The sequence below is a fragment of the Hyperolius riggenbachi genome, chromosome 4 (assembly GCF_040937935.1).
Source record: "Hyperolius riggenbachi isolate aHypRig1 chromosome 4, aHypRig1.pri, whole genome shotgun sequence".
NCBI lineage: Eukaryota > Metazoa > Chordata > Amphibia > Anura > Hyperoliidae > Hyperolius > Hyperolius riggenbachi.
Window position 1 is genome coordinate 154,950,269 of NC_090649.1, and position 23,827 is coordinate 154,974,095.

Genomic DNA, 23,827 nt, shown 5'->3' on the forward strand with positions numbered 1-23,827 from the left:
ACTTGTTTTTGCTCTTCACTACACATTACTTATATGTATTGTGTTATTTATAATGTTACAGAACCTGGAGCTCTTCTGACATGATAGGCCGAAAGGGGCAAAAGGGGATGGTGTTTACAAAGCTGCTAGGCACATTCCACCCTGCTCATGCTAAAGCTGCATGCATGCTTAATGTGAAATTACATAGCATAGCATTGCCCAACTAATGTTCCATAATAGTTTCTCATCTGCCTTCATCCAAAAGTAATGTCATCTGTGTAAAATACACAATTCCCCCATATCACAGTACTGCTTATAAACCATTTCAAACACTTTAAACTGATCTTTTCCCTTAGTAGTTATAATAGTGTGGCAAGTCTTTGGAGAAGAAGGAAACTTAAGCTGAGTACACACGTACGATAACGATCGTTCAAAAACGAACGATAACGACAATCGGAACGATAATCGTGCGTTCAAAAAGTGTGAACGATCGTTTTTGTGAACGATAACGATCGTTATCGTTCAATCGGACCGATCCAACCCGGCGGATTTTTTCGAAAGATAATCGTTCAATCGTTGCAGTGTGTACAAAGATCGTCCGATAACGCATGTTCTTATTGCCTGTCATAACGTCACTTCCGTTTGCGCACGCATTTTTTAATCGTTCGTCGTTCAGTACTTTATACTTATATCGTTCACGTGTGTACACAATCGTTCATTACGAACGATCTTTTCAGTCTAATTTGAATATCGTGTAAACGTCACGAATCGTTCGTAACGAACGATCTTTATCGGACGTGTATACGAACCTTTAGACATTAATTCCAGTTCAAACATTTGTTGTCCAAAATCATGGTTTGTGATCTTTTCAAGTGGCAGTTTCCTATACGTTTGTTCATCTCATACAGCAGTTAAGCATCATCATTTCAGAATACTAGCTAAACAATTTCTAGTAATACAGTATAATCTCGTTATAGTAAACTTGCATATAGTAAAACTTTGCGTATAGTAAACTAAATGTCCTAGTCAAGCACAATTATAAGTATATGGGAGTAACACCTGGTATAGTAAACCCGGATATAATAGAACTTCTGTTATAGTAAACCTGTTTTGTGGCCCTTTGATATTCTGTGTCTAGCTGTAGTGGGCAGGCGCATGCTTAAAGAGACCAATGAGCCGTAGTCGATGGGTGGGCTGGCAGACACTTGTAGCTTCCTTGATATTTGCACACTTCTCTGGGCCTATGTGGATTACCTCAAAAGCAAGTCGGTGACACCCATGCTTCCTGTATAAGCTGCTGCCTGATTACTGAGGGAATTGCCTGTCATCGTTGACCTGCTTGTGCATGGCTGTGATGCTACAGTATCAGCCATGCTGCACAGAAATGTGGACAGACAAGCACACTATAAGTACTTTACCTGTATTAACTGGTGAGACCTATGCTTACTGTCATGATGTTGCATCATTATTACATGCAAATCCCTGCATATGGAGCACTGTGCATTTTGATCTAGCTTAGGCACTGTCTATGCTCGCTTGCTGAAGCATTGAAAAGGAAAAAATGACTCCCAATTATTGACTGAATTAAAGGGATACTGTAGGGGGGTCGGGGGAAAATGAGTTGAACTTACCCAGGGCTTCTAATGGTCCCCCGCAGACATCCTGTGCCCACGCAGCCACTGACCGATACTCCGGCCCCGCCTCCGGCTCACTTCTGGAATTTCAAAGTCTGAAAACCACTGCGCCTGCGTTGCAGTGTCCTTGCTACCGCTGATGTCACCAGGAGCGTACTGCGCAGGCCCAGTATGGTCTGTGCCTGCACCGTGCGCTCCTGGTGACATCAGGGCAAGCGAGGACACGGCAACGCAGTCGCAGTGGTTTTCAGACTTTAAAGTCTGAAATTCCAGAAGTGAACTGGAGGCGGGGCCAGAGCATCGGTGAGTGGCTGCGTGGGCACAGGATGTCTGCGGGGGACCGATAGAAGCCCCGGGTAAGTTCAACTCATTTTCCCCCGACCCCCCTCCACCCCCCCACTACAGTATCCCTTTAAAAGACAACTTTAGCAAGAGGGCTATGGAGGCTTCCATATTTATTTCATTTTAAGCAATATCAGTTGCCTGGCATCCTGCTGATCCTCTGCCTCTAAAACTTTTAGCCATAGACCCTGAACAAGCATGAAGCAGATCAGGTGTTTCTGACATTGTCAGATCTGACAAGATTAGCTGCATGCTTGTTTCTGGTGCTATTGAGACACTACAGCATTCAAATAGACCAGCAGGACTGCCTGGCAACTGGTATTGTTTAAACGGAAATAAATATGGCGGCCTCTATATACCTCGTTACAGTTTTCCTTTAAGATACAATATTATGGTATACTTTATGTGCTGGAGTATGACTATTTCTGATATTATAAACTTCTGATATAGTAAACTACTTTGTCCCGTCCCTTGATGTTTACTATAAAGGGATTGTACTGTGACAGGCTGTTTGATTTTAGTTTGGTCGCATGGAGAGCAGTGCTTGCTATTTCTATGGCCACGGATAATTTTTTTTTTTTTTTTTTTTTTTAACCAATACTCACTGTATACTGTAAAGGGTAGTAGGATTCATAATCTTATCCTGAGGATGGGGCCACAGAAACCTGGAATAGAAAGTGGTGGAGGAATGATTGCCAGAGTGGAAGAGCGGATGGAGTAGGGCTGGATTATACTAAATCAGCTGCTGTCAGCTATAATGCAGACTTGGAGAGCAAAGGAATCGGCACTAGTAGCTGACGGCAAACGGAGTGGGGGTTGGTGGATAGATCAATGTGCCTCCAGACAAGGCCAAGTACATCAGGTCAAATGAAAGGGAAGGTAGAATCCGGGCACCATGAGCTGCAGTTACCACACTTTATTACATCCCCAAACACAGACAGATACAGGTGTATAGGGCTGGTCTGACAGCCGTTTCACAAGCAGGCTTGCTTGCTTCCTCAGAGACGGTCTCTGAGGAAGCAAGCAAGCCTGCTTGTGAAACGGCTGTCAGACCAGCCCTATACACCTGTATCTGTCTGTGTTTGGGGATGTAATAAAGTGTGGTAACTGCAGCTCATGGTGCCCGGATTCTACCTTCCTTTTCATTTGGTCAGCTATAATGCAATGGACAACCGGTGATGAGGAATTTTCCATGTTTCCCCATGGGTCAGTTTACATCTATGTGTTGTAACATACAGTATGTAAACTGACCCATAGGGAAAACATGGCAGTTTCCTCCTCCTTCTTCTTATTATTATTATTATTAATAATAATAATAATTTAGAAAGCGCTAAAGTATTCCATGGTGCTGTTCAAAGTAGGAAAACAAACAAGGGATACATAATGATACATACAATGATATACATCAAATATGGACATTAGTACAAAATACAGAACTGGTGATTACAATAGCAGATGTAACATGATAAATAAAATGTATAGCAGTAAGGGGCAAAACTAGAGGCGAGGTTGAAGGGTGCATAAGCTAAGATAGAACATATGCTTGTCGGAAAAGGTGAGTTTTGAGGGAGCGTTTAAAGATTTCAAAGGTGGGAGAGTGGCGGATGTGCTGTGGAAGGGCATTCCAGAGTAGGGGTGAGGCACATGAGAAGTCTTGTACACGTGAATGTGAGGAAGCAATTGTAGAAGAGGATAAAAGAAGCTCATGTGCAGATCTGAGATTGCGGTTGGGTTGGTATCTGGAAACTAGTGAGGAGATGTACAGGGGAAAGAGATTGTAGAGGACTTTGTAGGTTAGGGTTAAGACTTTGAACTGGATCCTCTGGTTAATTGGTAGCCAGTGAAGAACTTGACAGAGAGGAACCACAGAGGAAGACAGAGAAGAGAGATGAATGAGACGAGCAGCAGAGTTCAGATGAGCAGTTCTTATCAGTTCTCCATTGCATTATAGCTGACAGCTACTGGTTCAGTATAAATCCAGCCTAAGAGGTGTATTATTCTCATTACTAGCTTTTAGGAGGATACTTTGCTGGTATTTTACCAGACTCTGATGAGTGGGACAGACTGCAGTGCTGCATGGGCTCAGTTTTGCCATTCAATTCTCTGCTCTTCTGGATTAATTAAGCTACCCAGTAATTTCCTTTTTGACAATTGATCAAGGTCTGGTGTGAAAGGTACTTTAGTAGTCTGGGAAAGGTGTTAATCGGGGTATGCACTGTATTCTTAGGTGGATGCAACTTTAAAAGAACCTTCTTATGACTATCCATGTTATGCCAATATAGTATACAGTAATTAGTATTTTACAATTATATGAAAGTGTTAACAGTGATTGTTTTACCTTGCCAGATACAATTGCCAACAAACTGCACTTACAAAAAGTGAGCGATTTTGAATTGTCACCTGGAGAACACCCTTGCAAGGTACAGTTTTGCCTGTTATACAACTAATTGGTGATAATTCCTATTGATGAATACTGACTACCAGGTATTGGTTTTAGTTTTGGATAAAATGTTACAGGTAGGATATCTGTCAGCTTGTTATGACTGGATAGTGTACTAGATAATCTGAGCGCGCCCAGACTGGTGCTGCTGCTCTCTAAGGCTGCTCCAGACATTACATCTCATTTCTGCTACTTTAAACCTCTTAATGGAAAGACTGGACCGAAATTTTAGTGGATTCTAATGTAGCACTTCTCCAGCAACACCTATAACCTTTCAGAACACCTGGATTACTTGGGATGGCAAAGATTTAAGCTGGATTGGATCTTCCTTGGTATCACACACGGCTGAACACTGCACACCTTCCTTGGAATTGACCTGAGACCTTAAAGACTTTCTGCCTCTTTGTGCCTGACCTCTCCCATCCTGTGAGTAACTTTAATCGATTATCTACAGCATCTATGCTCAATAGACTATATTTTTCTACATATATTATATATTATATCTTCAAATTCCTAAACAAAGGACTGTGTTTTCAAATCCATGCTGTCCATCCATACATCTCTGTGTAAGGACAATTCAGTCTATACAGGCCCTTTGAGCTCTGCAGGACACCAGCCACAGCTGAGAAAGTTCACACCTTGACTCTAAATAGGGCCTTTCTCAGCAGGAGCCCTGAGCTGTCTCTTGTACAGAGGAATCCTATTCATTCAAACGACCCAAAATACAGAGGAATCCTATTCATCACCTCTCTGGCAACAACTACAGCTCATCAGAAATTATGGATCACTTTGGATGGCTGATATTTAAACTGGATTAAAATTGGACTTGGACTGAAAATGCCTAGCCTGCTAGAAGCTGACCTCAAACTTTGAAATTCTTCAACTTTCTTCAACCCTCAGCTCCTGATCCTTCTTACAGCTTGCAAAAGACCCCTTCCCTTTGATCTCAGCAGGATGTCTATCAGCTGTCCAAATGTCACCATTAAAATACTCAGCTGTGATGCTTATCTTTATTGCAACCTCTGTTCCCAAGAAACTCTTTAGATTCTGCTTTGATTACCCCTCTAAAATACTTTGGGATTCTCAAGAAAACAAGGCGGGGTAAGAGGGGAAGACGTGCAGGCACCCATAACTCAAAGCCAAAGCAATCCTCACATATCTATAAATCAGCTGTATCAGTAAAGGACCCAGATAACAGAGACAGCTGCCACACTCCTGATTACAACCCCCAGCCAGGAGCTAGGAACACAGGCCTCAAAGTTAAGGCAAACAACATTAAAGCAGTACTCTGCAATGCCAGGTCCATAAACAACAAAACAGCAGTTATTCATGATCTAATAGAGGCTTCAAATCTAGCTTTAATTACAGATACATGGTAGGATCAGAACTCAGGACCCACTCTTGCGGCTGCGGTACCAGACAATTACTCAGTATTACACTGTGAACGGGAAAACCGCAAGGGAGGAGGATTAGCTTTGTGCTTCAAATCCAGTTTGAATATTAAACCCCTTGCTGTAGACCCCACCCACTCTTTTGAATGTCTGGCAGCCGAACTTTCAGCTGAGAAAAAAATAAACATACTGCTTGTCTACCGACCCCCTAATGGTGGCTCAGCTTTTCTCAAGGAAATAGCAGAACTTGTATCTTGCATAACACAAACACCCTAGGTGGATAATTCTGGGAGACTTTAACGCATGGGTCGAGACACACTCTTCCCAATTTGGAACTGAGCTACTTCTCTCCATGAATGAACTGGGCTTCTCTCAAGCCATCAACCTCCCTACCCACAAAAAAGGACACACTTTGGACCTCATTTTCCATTCAGAACTCCTAATATCCAATGTGGAAATTGATCCAGTAGTTTGGTCAGACCACCACACTGTCCACTTCTCCTTTACAGCACCGGCTACAAAACACCAAGTGAAAGAACTTATAAAATATCGTTCCTTGAAAGGTTTGACACCCCAACACCTGCAGAACAGCCTCAATCTAGGAGGACTGACAGATCACAACTTAGGCCTTGAATCCATTGTCCTTAAATATAACCACGATGTCTCAGCCGCTTTTGACGCCATAGCTCCATTAAAGCTAAAACGTTCCGCACCATTACATCACGCTCGCTGGTTTGACAACTCTATAAAGGAACTAAAGAAACAGGGACGCAGACTGGAACGAAGGTGGCGCAAACACCTGTCCCCTGATGACAAACTTTCCCTAACTGCTCACCTGAAAAATATCAAACGGCAATTAGCAAAAAGAAGTCCTTATTCCTGTCTCACGAAATTGCAAATGCAGCCAACAGACCTGCCCAACTATTCCGCACGTTGGCAGTCTCGGCAATCCATCTTGCAGGAAATCCAGCATCAGACCTTCACAGGAACTGTGCGCAAAATTTGCCCACTTCTTCTCAGACAAAGTCTCCTCCATACGATCTGCCATTCAATTCACAGCCCCAGAAACCCATGCAGAGCCATGAAACAGGTGCAAAAATAGCCTACCACCATGGTCTGATTTTAAAGTAATCACTGAAAAAGACATCTTGGACATCCTCTCAAACCTTCGCCAGACTACCTGCGATCTGGACCCTGGCCCCACTAAGTTCATGTTGAAATGCCCTGATCTATTTACACCGGCATTCCACAAAATAGTCAACGGTTCCTTACAAGAAGGGTGGTTTTTAATAAACTCATGCTTAGCTGAGCTTCAGGAGTGGATGAATATTAATTGGCTAAAACTTAATGCTGACAAAACTGAGGTTCTTGTTATCGAGGGCCAGGGCTCAACAGCAAAGCAGCCCCAGTCTCAACCAACACCGCTAAGGATAGGGAACTCAGACCTGAAAAACTCAGACTGTGTGCGCAGCCTGGGAGTACTGATTGATAGGAAATTAAGCTTCAGGAATCAAATCTCAGCTGTGGTGAAACATTCCTTCTTTCATCTAAGGAATATTGCAAAGTTTAAACACCTAATTCCTTCAGAGGATCTTCCAACCTTAGTCCATGCCTTCGTCACATCAAGGTTAGACTACTGCAACGCCCTCTACACAGGCCTGCATAAGACAGACTTACGCCGCCTGCAATTAGTACAGAATGCCGCCGCAAGGCTGTTAACGAACCAACCCCGCCATTGCCACATTACACCAACCCTGAGCTCACTCCACTGGCTACCGATAAAATGGAGAATTCTGTTTAAGATTGGCTTACTGACATTCAAATCCTTGCACAATCTGGGCCCTGGATACCTGAAGGACTCATTGCAACTGCATCACACCCCCCACAATCTTAGATCAAAAGGACGCAACACCGTGGTCACCCCCAGAGTCCACCTCAAAACCTTTGGAGACAGAGCCTTTTGTCATGCTGCCCCTACACTTTGGAACTCCCTGCCACACCCAATCAGGACAGCTCCATCCCTGGAAGCATTTAAGTCTAAACTGAAAACCTACCTCTCTTCAGTCTGGCATTCATGAACATCTGACTATCTCCTCTGTAACACAACCCAGCCTGCAACCCTGTATTAAGCTGAGACACAACTATGCGCTTTGAGTCCTTTGGGAGAAAAGCGCTTTACAAATGTTATTGTATTGTATTATTGTATATAGATAAGGGCTCTGCCTCTGACACAGGAGACCTGAGCTCAAATCTCGGCACTTCCTGTTCAGTAAGCCAGCACCTATTCAGTAGGAGACCTTGGGCAAGACTCCCTAACACTGCTATGCCTAGAGAGTGCGTGCTAGTGCTTGCAGTTATGGCACTTTGAGTCCGCCAGGAGAAAAGCGCAGTATAAATGTTCTGTGTCTTGTTTTTGCTCTCTGTCTTTACTGGAGACATTTCTCCTTAGTCCCATCTCAGTGACCATCTTTTACTTAAAGAGGATCTGTATGGAAAAAAACGCCCCTGGGGGGTACTCACCTCGGGAGGGGAAGCCTCTGGATCCTATCGAGGCTTACCCTGTCCTCCTCGGCCCCACGGCGGCAGCGATCGAGCTCCCCGAAAGGCGGGGATGTAAATATTCACCTTCCCGCTTCCAGCGCAGGCGCAGTAGCGGCACTCGGCTCGGAAATAGGTAGAAATAGCCGATCCCAGTCAGGTCTGCTCTACTGCGCAGGCGCATTTCTCCTGTGCCTGCGCAGTAGAGCGGACCCGACTGAGATCGGCTATTTCCGAGCGGAGAGCCGCAACAGCTGGAACAGGGAAAGGTTAATATTGCACAGCCTGACAAATTGTCAGTTGTGCATTCAGTGGGCTGCAGCGAGACCAATGTAGGCCACAGGAGGTTGGGGGAAGCCTCAATAGGATACAGAGGCTTCCCCCTACCGAGGTGAGTACCCCCCAGGGGAACTTTTTTTCAATACAGAGTCTCTTTAACAAGTTGTACAGCGTTCGGCATAGACCACAGTGAGAACCTGACCAAGATTCTTTTTTTTTTTTTTTTTTTTGTCTTCTGATAACCAATTGTAAGTATAACCAACAATAATAAAAACATGTCAGATGTTGAATAGCCTGTTCTACCACTTCACATATTACCACCAGCCTGGATTGTTGATACAAGTTAGGCTGGGTCTATGGAGTCCTGCTTCTGAACTTACCATCTGTGTGCCTGAGCAGAACCAGTAATCATCACATCAAGTTTTTTTTTTTTTTTTGCTTCTGCTGTCACATTTCTGTGATGCTATACCTACTGCAGCCTCACTTTTCTGTTCTTGGCTTACAGAAGGGAATTCTTGTATGGTGCTTCCATTCTGAGAATCTTTTTTGTTATCACAGTAGTAAAATGAGTCATGTGAGTTATTGTAGCCTTTCTGTCAGCTCAAACATGTCTGGCCACTCTCATCCATCCTCTCTCAACATGTTCACTTGTTACTTGTCCACACCTGGACTAATCAAGTGACTTGGAAACTCCCATATTGTTAGGAACTCGGACCCTGATTCATCAAACAGCGGTAAGATTGAAATGCTCAGGCACCACCGTTACTGGGATAAGGAACCACATACCTTGTGTTACTATAGCAATGCACGGCATACTTCGTGTTACCATAGCAGTGTGCGTGTAACACACGTAGCACGTACTAGGTTAACAGGCAGTGTCCCCTTCTCCGCTGTTAGGACTGGTAAAAATGCCATGTGCTGCCTGCACATGGCAATCTTACTAATGTTTAGTTAATCAGGGCCCTTGTGATATGTATTTTACGTGCGCCTGTTTTGCTTCTTTAGACAGAAGTAAGCTGAAGTGAAGCTTGTCATTCATCCCTGCAAAATATAGAGCAGCACAAAAGGATTGCCTTTTTTTCAGCAGTAATGTAATTTCACTTAGGCCGGGTTTCCACTGCTGCGAATCCAGGCCGATTCCCTGCCCACGAATTCGGATGGATTTCAGCAGCCTATAGAAGTCTATGAGAGCCATCCGAATTCGTGGCCGAGGAAAAATCTGAGGCCCTGCAGCATAATTTTGTGCGTAGCTGTCCGAATCCCATAGCCGTGCATAGCACGGCTAGAGGGATTCGGCTGCGAGAAGCAACAGCTGTGCCGGCATCGCGTCTCGCAAGACGCATGCCGCCGCACATATGGAAACCTAGCCTTAATGTTCTTCTATAGCACTTTTTATGTAGCTGTTTATATGCTTTAAAGCTTCATGCAAGAAGTCAAGGCTTGTATTTTTCACCTGTCTAGGTTGCAGTATATGTTCCTGGAAGCAAAGGGGCACCATCTTATGTGAGGCTTTACCAGTATCCTAACTTCACTGGCCCTAACTCTGCACTCGCAAACAAGAGTTTCTTCAAATCAGACCGAGTGACCATGCTGTGGAATTCAAAAGGTGATCTCCATAGTTACAATTTTACACCTTATATGCCATGCCTGGAGAAGAAAAGCTTGTTTAATGAATGTTTGTTTAATTTTTAAATCGAATATTTTTTACTTCTTAATTATGTGTTAATAAATAATTTTACTTTTTAAATGACACCCAAGGTGAAAAATAGACAGATGAGATAAACAACTGTATTGTAAGTTCTAGTTCCTCTCTACCGGTGATCTTCATAGAGAAGGCGGTTTGGTGCATAATTTCTTTAGGTCCAGACCTTTGGACCAGAACAACTTCAGCAACAAATTCCAATGCATGGACTTCCAGGAGGAATGCCAGAGTCAATCGTAGTGCAGCGCTTGACGAGTCTTTGCACAGCCTAGCAAAACTAAAGTACAGAGAGATAAGCAGTGGCGTAACTAAGGAGTTTTTGGCCCCAATGCGAGTTCTACATGGGGCCCCAAGAACTCTTGCTATAGAGCCTCAAAACTTACCAAGGACTTCTGCAGTGTCAGGTGCAATAAGTGTAAGAAAAAAGTTGGTTAAGGATTACCACTCTTCAGTGTACATATAGAGGTGTTCATTACCAGCATAGCACCAATGCAAAGCTAATAAGATGGATGAAGGAGGGCCCCTAGTAGGCCCCAGTGCTGTCACAGCCTCTACATCCCCTTTTGCTCTGCCACTGGATGTAAGGTACTAGAGGAGGAAAACCTAGGGGATTGTACTAGACAGGAGCAGGGGAATTGTTTTGTGGCTCTACAGTACGGGTGTAGATTAGTCCTAGTTACCCTCCTGGGAATGTAATTGTTACTAAAGGTAAATCTGGGACTATGCCATTACACGCTCAGTTTTCACAGATATACAATGAAACGGAGATCATTGTCCCAATCTTTACTCATTGGTTTGTAAGCATTCGGGGCTGAAGAGAAAAGCAGAACTGTAAGTTATGCAAAAAACACTGAACTTTGTACCACCCCCAGAGGACTGATTGTGTAAAGGAATCTTTGCTTTGGTTAAGGGCTGGTTACAGAGGTACTGGAGCATACTGGGTCTGCAGGATAAGTCAGTGACTTTACTTGCTCCTTGAGTTAGGAGTATCTCTTCTTGACTGGTGATTTGTAGGTCTAGTATTTGTTGGCCGAGCTTTCCTAATGCATTGTTGCCTCCCATGGCCTCCATTTTGGCTGTGGGATGCTGTTACTATACAATAAGTGATTAGCGACGTGTGTGGAGTCTCAAGAAGCCCCGGGTCTTCGGTAGAGCATCCTGCAAAGGACAAAGAGGTAATGGGCACCAGACCGTTTTCTACCAAAGGTTCCCATGTCACCATAATCATCCCATTGCCAGCTGCTGGGGCTTCAGATTAGGCATAGACGTGGTATCCTTTAGTATCCCTTGTAGTACATGGGGGGTTAGTACTTAGATGCTGTTTGTTCAACATAACATTTGAAATTTTGGACTCTCTCTTTCTCTCTCTCTCTCTCTCTCTCTCTCTCTGTGAGGTGGGTCAACAGGGGCCTCAGCTTGAAAAGTCTGTCGTGGGCAGGGTCGATTATTGGAATACTTTGGGTGTTGTCATTAAAATGTATGAATTTTTTTTTTAAAGATTTTTATTTAATTTTCAAAACAGACAAATAAACATGTATAGCCAATACAGGTGTATGACAATACCAATGTACAAAATATCACATGGGAGCTAAGAACATAACAGCTGTCACATTATAGATAAAGGATTATGAATTACCACCAGCTCATGCACTATAGAGGACCTGACTGTAGTAAAACATGAAGACTTTGCATATTTGGGCCGCAAGCCAGCGCGGCTAATGAAAGTACAGCCAAGCTGTTTGATTTAACTTATATATGTAATAGGTAAACAGATAGGCGCAGGTAGGGGTGCGCCCCTTCCAGATATATTCCACGAACGTCAGCCCTGGGCCCAGTGGGAACATACACCAGGAGCTGCCGCGCTATATTAGAAACACATGGGAGGGGTAGCATATCCCACACCTAATGCCTTTACTCAAAATAACTAAAGTTGCTAGTATTGTATAGGGTGATCCAAATAATCCCTTGGTTTACATAGGTAGCCTGTGGCCTATGTATCTTGAGTAAGAAGAAAGTAAAGATAAAGGGAGGAAAGGAAGGTAGATATTAGAAACATTAGAAGAGAAGATATAGAAGAAGAGTAAGATGTGTCAGGGGACCACCCCAAGTGCGAGCCCTCATCCCCAGAACGCCAAGGGGATAGGGAGTCAAGGCAACAAGATTGTGTTGCAAGGCCAGAGGTGGGCTCCCAGCCCGCTCCATCCCGTTCCCAAGCTGCTCCACCCAGCCTCCAAGTATGTCAAGGCTAATTCCGGTCGTTCATAAGGGACCGGTAACGATCAGACTCCTTGAATTCAAACCAGCCAAACCAAGTTTTCCAGAGTTGTTCATGTTTTCCATGAAGGGTGGCGGTAAGGTCTTCCATATAGCTTATCTGATCTATTTCTTTCAACCACTCCAACACTGTGGGTGGGTCAGAAGATTTCCATTTTCTGGCTATCAAAGCTCTAGCTGCGTTGATTAAGTGTCTTGTAAGGGTTTTTTTATATTTACGGATAGACCAGGTGTTATGGTGCAACAAAAAGAAAGCTGGTGAGTCAGGTGGATGAAAGTCTGTCATTGCATGCATCAAGTCCCTTATGCCAGACCAGTACCCTGTGATCCTACTGCAGGACCAGAATATGTGGAGCATAGTCCCTGTTTCTTGTTCACATCTCCAACAGAGAGGTGAAGTCCCTGGGAACATGAGGTGTAATCTAGACGGAGTGAGGTACCACCTTGTGAAAATTTTATACCCAGACTCTTGAGATTTAGAGGAGATGGAAGATTTGTGAGAGAAAGTTAGGATTTTTCCCCATTGTTTGTCAGAGTAAACCATGCCCAGGTCCTGCTCCCATTTCTCCCTGAGAGGCGAAGTGGGTGCTTCAGGATTATTTAAAAGTGAATACATAAATGTTACCATGCCTCGCATTTGGCCTTCCCCTTGACAAGTTTGCTCAAAGACCGTCAAAGGTCTAGAGTATTTAGCTTTGGGGCCCTGAGATAGAATGTAGTGTCTGAATTGGAGCCAGGACCAGTGATCCAGATTTGGGGAGCTAAGGTCTTGTTTAAGCTGTTGTAAGGAGGTCCATTCTCCCTCTGTAAAAAAGTTCTGCGCTCGTAGATTGGGGCGAGTGCGCCAGAGGGGGTAACTAGCGGAAGGGAGGCCAGGGGGGAAGGTCTTGTTTAATGCGTTCGTGGGAGGGGATAAAGTTGGCTGAGAACAGATCTCCTGGGTTTGGGGTAATCTGAACGCCTAGGTATTTCAATGCTTTGGTGGGCCATTTAAAAGGGAAATTGGACTGCAGTGTCGACTTCAGATCTTTGGGTATTAAGACCCCCAGAGCTTCACTTTTATTGTAATTAATGGACATGTTAGATAGTAATCCGTATCGTTTGAACTCCGCTAATAGATTTGGTAGGGAGATATGTGGGTTAGTGAGATAAAATAGGAGGTCATCTGCGTAAGCAGCTACTTTATGTGTTGAGGATGGGAAAGAGACACCTTTAATATCAGGATTATTGCGGATCATGCAGAGGAATGGCTCCAATGAAAGGGCGAAAATCATAGGGGATAGCGGGCAACCCTGTCTAGTTCCGTTATAGATAGTGAACGTCTCTGACAGCACCCCATTTGCTTTCACTCTAGCATATGGGCAAGAGTAGAGGGCAAGAGTAGAGGGCCAGCATTTTAGTCCCGAGACCCAGATGACCCAGCGTAGATTCAATTAAGTCCCAATCCACCCTATCAAACGCTTTCTCAGCGTCCGTGGATAGTAGCAGTGTTGGGGTGGATCGGGACCTTACCCAGTGAAGGATATCTATGGTACGGATGGTGTTATCCCTCGCCTCCCTCCCCGGTAAATATCCCACCTGATCGGGGTGGACTATTCCGTTTAAAAGCGGGGCGAGGCGGTTGGCTAACATTTTCGCATAATGCTTGAGGTCCACATTTAGCAGCGATATTGGTCTATAGCTTTGACATTGGGAGGGGTCTTTGCCTGGCTTTGGTATGACGGAGATGTGTGATTCCAACATCTGGGCTGGAAACCAACCCTGATCTGCAGGGAGTTCAGTGATAGCATTAAATGCTTTTAGCATGAATGGCATCAGGAGGGGTTGAAATTTTTTATAATATTCAGGTGTGTAGCCGTCTGGGCCGGGGGCCTTGCCTGATGGTATCTGAGACATTGCAATATGTAGTTCATCTTCAGTAAAAGGCTCCTCTAGTTCTTTAGACTGGGTTTCAGATAAAGATGGCATACCCGACTGACGTATGTAGTCCATCATTTTGTCTTTAATTACTGCAGGGGAGGGTTTATCTATGTGTGGGGAGAGATTGTATAGATTAGAGTAATATTCTCGGAAAGCTCCAGAGATTTCTTCATATTTGTGTAAAATTTTAGATTGTTTTTAATTCCCGCTATATAATTGGAAGTCTGTTGGGCCTTGAGGGATCTAGCTAGAATTGAGCTACATTTGTTTCCAAATTCGTAAAAGGTACGACGGCATCTTTCTGCCGCGTATTTAGCTTTATGAAACAATAGACGTTTGAGGGAGTCCCTATGTTTAGTGAGGTCAGATAAGATCTCAGGGGCGCATGACTGTTTATGTTGTATCTCTAGCTTTTTTATAGCGGCAAGGGTGTCTTGTATTTCTTTCTCCCTCTGCCGTTTTCTCCTGGCTCCCTCCCTAATTAACAGGCCACGAGCAAAGCATTTGTGGGTTTCCCATAGTATGAGTGGGGACACGTCGTCTCTATCATTAATCTGAAAAAATTCCTCCATATCTCTTTTAAATTTTTGGTAGAACGTTTTATCTTGGAGCAGAGAGCTATTAAGACGCCACGAGGCATTGCCCCTTCCACATTCCCCCAGAGCCAGGTCCACCGACACCGGGGCATGATCTGATAAAGATATGTTACCAATTGTGGAGGAGGTCGCGATGGAGAGCAGATTATGGGAAATAAAAATATAGTCGATTCTAGAGTAGGAGGAATGTGGAAAAGAGAAAAATGTATAGTCTTTCTGGGAGGGGTTGTGTAGTCTCCAAACATCTAACAGTTGCATATCGTGAAGAAGGGACTTGCACTTGCGGAGGAGCTTTCGAGAGGTCGGGGGTTTTTGAGAGGAGGAATCCAATATGGGGTCTAAAGCTATGTTGAGATCCCCGCCAATAATAATACTACCCTCAGCAAACGTGTTAAGTTTAGATAGAAAGGCTTGGAAAAATGTGACCTGCTGTGTATTAGGGGCGTAAAAAGAGCCAACTGTGATTTTCTGATTATAGACCAGGCCTTTAATTATATTGAAGCGTCCCAGTGGGTCACTATATTCTGCCTGTAGGGAGAAGGGGGTATCTCTGGATACCAGTATGGCTGTTCCTTTTGTTTTGGATTCCTGGGGGGAGCTATAATAAGCCTGTTTATAATACTTATTAAATAACTTGGGAGGCTTGGGGCCTTTGAAATGAGTTTCTTGCAAAAGGATAAAATTGGCTCTATCTTTGTGGCACATATTTAGAATAGAGGCCCTCTTTTCTGGTACATTTAGTCCCCTGGCGTTAAGGGTAAGCAATCTAAGTGACTGCTGGAATGCGAGCCAGCGTAGGATGGACCCCCCGACACACCGTAGAGAAAAGAGCAGGAAAGAGAGACAAATAAGGAATGAGAGATAGACAGGAATACAGAAAGATTAGACATAGAGTCAGACGTGTAAGGAACCACGTCAAAATCAGAGGTAATGTACAGACAGTACAAGATTTACCTGTGCGCCACATGGTGGCGTCAAGAACAGAGTGCATAAACACTTCAAGTGGGAAACTCTGGGTTTCCACTGAAAATGGCGCTAGCCGCGGGGTAATGAAACCCACACCTAAGAGGGGCGAGTATTTCAGAGCCCCCGGAGCACCCGCATGCATGTTAACATAAGCAATAGTAGCGAATAAAACTGTAACAGTCAAAAAGAACCTGATCGAGTTCACTTGGTAACAAGAAGAGTGATGTTTAGCTACTCAACGGCAATGACGTGCAGAGCCGCCTCCCCAGCCACCACCCCCCCCCCCCCCCCCCCCCAGGATCAAACCAAACCGGGGCAGCCCACATTTCTCCACCCAAGCATCCAATATCATTTTTCTTTAGTTCAGGTTTTCATTATTAGTTAGGGTATTTGTAGCGTTGATATTCAGTACTGGCATAATAACCCATTAACCCGATCAAGTCCCGTCCCCCTCGCCCTCCCCCCGGGGCTAGGTGCCGTGTGCCACGCCCCCCAAGCCAGCGGCCCCCCCAGGGCGCAAAAATTTACACCCAGAGGGAACCTGGGTATAAATAAGTTATGATTGTTAGAGCAGGTGAGGGGAGAGGCCCCCGGTGAGGCCCCCAGCGACACAGAGCCACCGCACCAAGTCCCATCCAGGTGGATCATGCCCTAGGATATATCCACTTTCTTAGTGAGAGTAGAAGAGGTCAGGAGATTATTGGAGACTGTGGCGGGCGTCCCCGCAGACCCCACCCAGTGCCCCATCCATGCCCCCCGCCCGCACCCCCCACACCCCCCCCTCCATGCATAGTATTACAACAAACTCCGCGGGGTGGACGGCCGAGCCCCCCCCCCGGCCCCACCGCACGCGAGAGCAAATACCAACGCGTCCAGTGGAAAGAGCGGAGGGAGGACCCCAGCCCCCCCCCCAACCCCAACAAAAACACACGGCCCCCCAGCATCACATATCCAGCACAGCCCATGTCTGAAGTCATATCAGTTGGGGAACACAAGGGCCTGCCGTGTGTAGCACACATGAGTTAAAATACATCACAATCGACTTTGGGTGTTATCACGGTCATCCTGTGGGCGAGGCGGGGAAATTGAAACGAACAGGCTTCTGGCAATAAGCGGGAGCGGGATACTGGGCATATACGGGAGCGGGGCCCTGTCCAAGGGTGTCTACGGAGTGGGCATTTTGACTCGGCGGGGTAGCTGCTGTTCAAGTACAATGGCAAAGATCCAGAGAGTCAGTTCAGAGTTGCCTGATTTGAAGTGTCCCTGCCATTGGCGGGCCGATATAGACCTGGCGCAGCGAACAGCCAGTGTAGAGGGGATATGGGAATAGCGGGGCACATCTGAGTAGGCCGAGATGGCCACGTTCAATGGAGGGACACCCACGTGGGATCTGCCTCAGGCTAAGGGGGTAGAGCGGGGAATGGCCGGGCAGACGGTCCGCATAGGAAGCGGCCCGAAAAATGTATGAATTTTGACAGTAATAATTCATACAGCTGCCAACCCATTTTAGCTGGATAGAGGGGTGCAATATGAAAGATGTCTTTTGACCAGTACATCTATAATTGTGGCTTTTGACTTATGCCCATTCTCAGTGTTAGGCCAAGATGAGTTTTAATTTCGGGCGTGTTGGTGGGCTTCCATTTTGTCACTATGTAGTTTGTGGGGTTTTGCGCCAAAAATTGCTGCAAATACAAATTTGTCTGCTTAAATAAGTGTAGCAACAATTCCTCTGTTATGAACATCTGGAAACATTTAACAGGTGCTAGATTGTCAGTAGGCACCTGACACGCCATTAGCAGCTGTGAAAGGTCGGATGGTGGGCGCAACAAGATTAGGGGGTGACCAGGTGCCATTTAGAATATGATTAGGTACCTCCTGCCTGTGAGGTACTCATTGCCGCACAACCTGTCTGTGCCTGGCTCCCCTCTGACCACTGCTGCTAGCTGCAGCGGTGTTGCCTGCCAAGCCCCCTACTATGGTCTCTGGCTGTCCCTTATCAGCGGACTCAGGATCCCTCCTCAAGCAGCGAAATGGAGGCCCTGCAGACTCTGAACTTTCAGATTCTTATTCGGACTCGGTGGCAGGGAGCCATTCGCTACCTGAATCATCCCCACTGCTGCTCCGCTGGAGGATGGTAGCTGCCTCCTCCGCAGAATACAGCCTCTCTGCCATACTACACAAAGGAGATAGACGGATAGATAGATTTTAGTTTTTTTAGAGAATGGTGAAAAGAATAGAAGAATATAGATAGAAATAGAGAAATAAGTATAGGTAGGGAGGGGCAAAAGTACCAAAAAGTAGTGGAAGTGGGGAGCAGAAAGACCCCAAGGACTAATTGACTAGGGAGAGGAAGGATCAGGGGTTGAAAAGATTTAGTTTTGGGGGCAAAGTTTTTAATTTTAAAAAATTCTGTAAAAGACCTTCCACTTCAGTGTTCTCCGCAGGCTCATTTAGCCGGTTGCTCCACCCGGCTAATTTTGATGAGCACCCGGCTGTCATCAGCTCGCCTCCTCCTATGCTGTAAGCAGAGTTGCGCTCAGAAGCACCTGCCCTGCATTCTCTCATATTACCAATGACTGGCACTAGTGCTGCTTCTTACTTAACTCCCACTGTCACTGTGATATTTATCTGCCACATCGATCACCCAGCCGCAGCCTATGCAAATCGATGGGTTACACAATCACATCGGACAATTGTGGGCCCTCCACCCGGCACACACCATGAGGCCTCCACATGCAAATTATATAGTGCACTTATTCCTGGGGACAGCTAGCTGAACAGTTCAATCTTCTTTCACCATACTTTAGCTTTCAAAGTCCTTAAAGCAATAGATGTAATATCAATGCACATTTGGATGGCCTCTTCCGGGGGGACAGATGCAATACAGTCCAATGTACTCCTACACATGTCGTCTAAGGCAGATCATTCAATCTATTTCGCTTGCCCGGACTCTGGCATTACTCATGGTGCCTCTTATTCACTACAGCAGCTCATCTCCCGCTCTTCCGCCCGTTAGGGCTGCACTAATAAACTTGCATTCAAAATGTGTTTTACTCACAACCTTCACGCAGTACTGCGCTTTTCCGAGGGAGCTCAGCTCAGGGCTCCTGTGGTTCTGGATGCCCGATGCCACCTCCGCATCACCTCTCCGCGTCTCCTGCACTGGCTGCTTGTAAATTTCCTGTAGAGGTTCCTGGCGTGGCCCGGCGTCCCGGGATCTCGTGAGCGCTCACATGTGTCAGTCAGGCCCCGCCTGCTGACGCGTTTCGCCCCGCCCACGGGGCTTTCTCAAAGCGAAATGGGGATCCCCATTTCGCTTTGAGAAAGCCCCGTGGGCGGGGCGAAACGCGTCAGCAGGCGGGGCCTGACTGACACATGTGAGCGCTCACGAGATCCCGGGACGCCGGGCCACGCCAGGAACCTCTACAGGAAATTTACAAGCAGCCAGTGCAGGAGACGCGGAGAGGTGATGCGGAGGTGGCATCGGGCATCCAGAACCACAGGAGCCCTGAGCTGAGCTCCCTCGGAAAAGCGCAGTACTGCGTGAAGGTTGTGAGTAAAACACATTTTGAATGCAAGTTTATTAGTGCAGCCCTAACGGGCGGAAGAGCGGGAGATGAGCTGCTGTAGTGAATAAGAGGCACCATGAGTAATGCCAGAGTCCGGGCAAGCGAAATAGATTGAATGATCTGCCTTAGACGACATGTGTAGGAGTACATTGGACTGTATTGCATCTGTCCCCCCGGAAGAGGCCATCCAAATGTGCATTGATATTACATCTATTGCTTTAAGGACTTTGAAAGCTAAAGTATGGTGAAAGAAGATTGAACTGTTCAGCTAGCTGTCCCCAGGAATAAGTGCACTATATAATTTGCATGTGGAGGCCTCATGGTGTGTGCCGGGTGGAGGGCCCACAATTGTCCGATGTGATTGTGTAACCCATCGATTTGCATAGGCTGCGGCTGGGTGATCGATGTGGCAGATAAATATCACAGTGACAGTGGGAGTTAAGTAAGAAGCAGCACTAGTGCCAGTCATTGGTTTTAGGATGTTTTAATGTTTGTGAGCCACTGTTGTTGTAATGATTTTGCAGGTAACTAAATTAAAGTACATTTAAGCACGCGATGAATCCTGGGTTTGACAAAATATGCAATATTCAGTTAGGGTACCCTGGAGTCTCCTCAATTGAGTAGTGCTATACTTCAAGTTGTGGCCGCCTAGATTAGGTGGTGTGATAGATTCTCTCATATTACCCCACCTGGCTACTTTTTCATGCCACCCGGCTGGAAAAAAATTCTGTGGAGAACACTGCACTTTCCTGAGTCAGTCTATCTCCCAGCTCCTGTCACCACAGAACACTGACAGCAACCTGTGGGGGTAGATGAGCTGGGAGAAAGAAAGAAGCATTTAGTTACAAACGTTTTTAAAGGACAACTGAAGTGAGAGGCAAATGGAAGCTGCCATATTTATTTACTTTTAAGTCATAGCAGTTGCTTAAAAGGAACTAAAATTAATGTCTAGCAGGGTTACCTTAGTAAGAATTTTTAATCTCTTGCGTTTAAAAATGACACTCTCTGTAAATACTGTTTGTAGGATTAAGCTGAACAAAACCAGTGACAGGGAAGTCACAAAGCGTAACTTGTATGCAAGAAATGACTTCAGTTGCAGGCTAATAGGTCAGCAATATAGATAAAGGTTATTCAGCACTGCAGTTCCAGTGGCATATTTTAGAACATTTATTTATAATTAATAGTTAATTTGAACATATTCAGAAATATGATTTTAACATTATTACTGTACCTGATTCTGCGTGCTTTTTCTTATTTGACTTAAGTCTTGCTTTGAAAGGTCAGTCCCCCCAGTTCAGATTTTTGCAGTTTGCATTGAGCTCCCGCAAACACGCACAGGAGCAGAGATGGTAGTTCGCGGTAGCATGGGTTCTCCTGCAGCGAACTTCCATCTCACAATTCCCAGCATGACTGTTAACCTAAAGTCCTCAGGCCACTGGCATTAACAAACCTTGTGTCCTGATGTGAATGCAAGCTCACAAGCATAGTCACCACAGCAAACTCCATCCCTATTGGCCAGCTGTCAAGTCAGAGGTCATGCTGGTTATTTTGGGATGGTAGTTTGGAGACATGAACTAATGTCGCAGCAGACTACCATCTCTACATAGGACAGGGTTTTCCAACCCATGTGCCATGAAACATTCATGTGTCGCGGCAGCCTCCGGTATGTGTTGCCGATTTGCTCTGTCTCCCTCGCACGCTGCAATGCTTTGCCTCTGCTCTGTGTAAAGTTAGAGCAGGGCTACAAGAAAATGGCCAGAAATGCGGACATCGGCGGTCATTTTGTTGTAGCCCTCCTCTAATTATACAGTAAACACTGAAGCGGAGGGAGACAGAGTGGGACCTGAAGAGAGACGTCAGCTCTGGATCCCACAGAGCTGGTGAGTGATCCGAGGCTGCCTGCATATTCTCCTAGGTGCACTTACACCTGACTTTTTATACTGGATGCACCTACACCTGACTTTCTGTGCTGGGGGTCCTACACCTGACTTTCTATACTGGGCACGCCTACACCTGATTTCTTATGCTGGGGGCTCCTACACCTGACTTTCTATATTGAATGCACCTACACCTGACTTTTTATACTCTGCACACCTACACCTGACTTTTTATACTGGGCACACCTACACCTGACTTTTTATACTGGGCACACCTACACCTTATTTCTTATGCTGGGGGCTCCTACACCTGACTTTCTATACTGGGGGCACCTGTGCTTAGCTACTTATACCGAGGGCTTCTACATACCTATACTGAGGGCTTCTACATACCTATACTGAGGGCAGGACACCTACATACTATACTGAGAGCAATACATACCTATACTGAGAGCAATACATACCTATACTGAGAGCATCTACATACTATACTGAGGGCACCTACACATAGCTTCCTATACTGGGGGCACCTATGCCTGGCTACATATACTGAGGGTACCTACACCTGACTACCTTTACTGGGGGCACCTATACTAGGCTGGCTAACTACCTATACTGAGTCTGAGAGTGTTTATTGTATTTACTTCCATTTCGTGGTTATTATTTATTTTCTATTGTATATATGTGATGTGTCACAGAGATCTGAGCATTTGGCGTGAAATGTCATGACTTAGAAAGGTTGGAAACCACTGACATAGGTGCTAAAGAGACCAAGTTATAAACAAATAAAAAACATTTTAGAATTTAAATGTAATTGTTTATGCATCAGCTTCTTATTTACAAATGTCTTGCTAGTTCCACACTAGGTTCGTGACAGATTAGATCCGTTTGAAAGGGATCTAGTTTGTTTTTTGTATTTTCCCCTCCGTTTTTATGTTTTTTTAATGTTTGGAGCATGTTTCCAGTCTGTGGAAATGTATGCCCGGGGGGGATCACCTGGGCCCCTGTCCACGCTACCCCTCCAGCTACATGCACAAAAGTAATTAAAATGTATTTGAGCGGGAAGCTTACCTTCTTTACGCTCGCCACGTCACTACCTGCAATGCCGCCCTCTATACCTCGGAGGGCAGCATTGCAGGTAGTGACGTGGCGAGCGGAGGAAGTAAAGAAGGTAAGCTCGCCGTATACATACATTTTAATTACTTTTGCGCATGTTGCTGGAGGGGCAGCGGGGACAGGGGACCTAGGTGAGGGGGGGGGGCATCCTCCCTTCCCGCCGACCGCTGTCACCCCTGCCCTGGCTGCTTTCCTCTCCAGCATGGCGGCCCCCTCTCATTCCCCATACCCCCCCCCCCCCCCCCTCCAGGCTGGGACACAGAAAACAGATCTGTTTCTGTGTCCAAAACTGCCTGTGTAGAGGGGGATCCGTTTTCCTATTGCCTGCCATTACCCCTCAGTGTATCCATATCCATATGCGTTGCGAGAAAATGCAGCAGATCTGGACCTTCCGCTCAGGTTTTAAAAACGGGTCCCCGCAAACGCAGACGGATCCTTTTTTTGTTTAGGTAAAGACGGCTGCTGTTTGTAACATTGCTATCCGTGGCTCCAGTTTTGATCAGGTTTTAAAAACAGAGCCACGGATACGTTCCCGGACCTAGTGTGAACCTGCTCTTATTAATGCCGGTAAGCATTTTGCTGTGTACTGCAGTTTTATTTCCCTATTTTGCAGATGGCTTTGAATTAGGGTGTAACAGTTTGACAATATGAGAAATAAATGGGGCTGTAAAAGAGAGCTATGCTTCATCATGTCTGCCAGGTGATTTCAGGCTCTATTACTTCCCCTTGTCTCACCTTAAAACATTGTGTTATGTTCTGTTTCCTAACAGCCACTGCAGTACTAGTGACTGCCAGCACTGATGTGGACAAGACAGGAGCCTCCTACTATGGGGAGCAGACACTGCATTACATTGCAGTAAATGGGGAAAGTGCTGTTGTACAATTACGTAAGTATAAAGCTAGAACTAACCTTGTGTTCTAGTATGCAGCTAGAATATCTAACAACAGATTGTTGTGACCTCAAAAAGATGCTTGATGTAGTACAGAAAATAATTCCAGTTGCTTTAGTAGTCATCATTCAAATAATAATTTCCTTTAATACAATTAACACCTACTCTGAAAGTGTACCTGAGATGGGGTATATAAAAAATGTATACATACCTTGGGCTTCCTCCAGCCCCCTCAGGCCAGATCGCTCCCATGCCGCCATCCTCAGTTGCCTGCAGCCTTTGCAACTGGCCCTGGTAAGTCGTTCAGTCGGGGC

At 45.5% G+C, this 23,827-nt stretch overlaps 1 protein-coding gene across 1 annotated transcript in view; it reads left to right on the forward strand.

Annotated features, from left to right (window-relative positions):
- EIF2A (eukaryotic translation initiation factor 2A) overlaps positions 1 to 23,827 on the forward strand; it is an 85,512-nt gene that overhangs the window by 35,703 nt on the left and 25,982 nt on the right. The window contains exons 7-9 of the mRNA XM_068280804.1: positions 4,302 to 4,375; positions 10,065 to 10,209; positions 23,394 to 23,510. Coding sequence (XP_068136905.1) covers positions 4,302 to 4,375; positions 10,065 to 10,209; positions 23,394 to 23,510 — 336 coding nt within the window. The remainder of the gene's footprint in view (positions 1 to 4,301; positions 4,376 to 10,064; positions 10,210 to 23,393; positions 23,511 to 23,827) is intronic.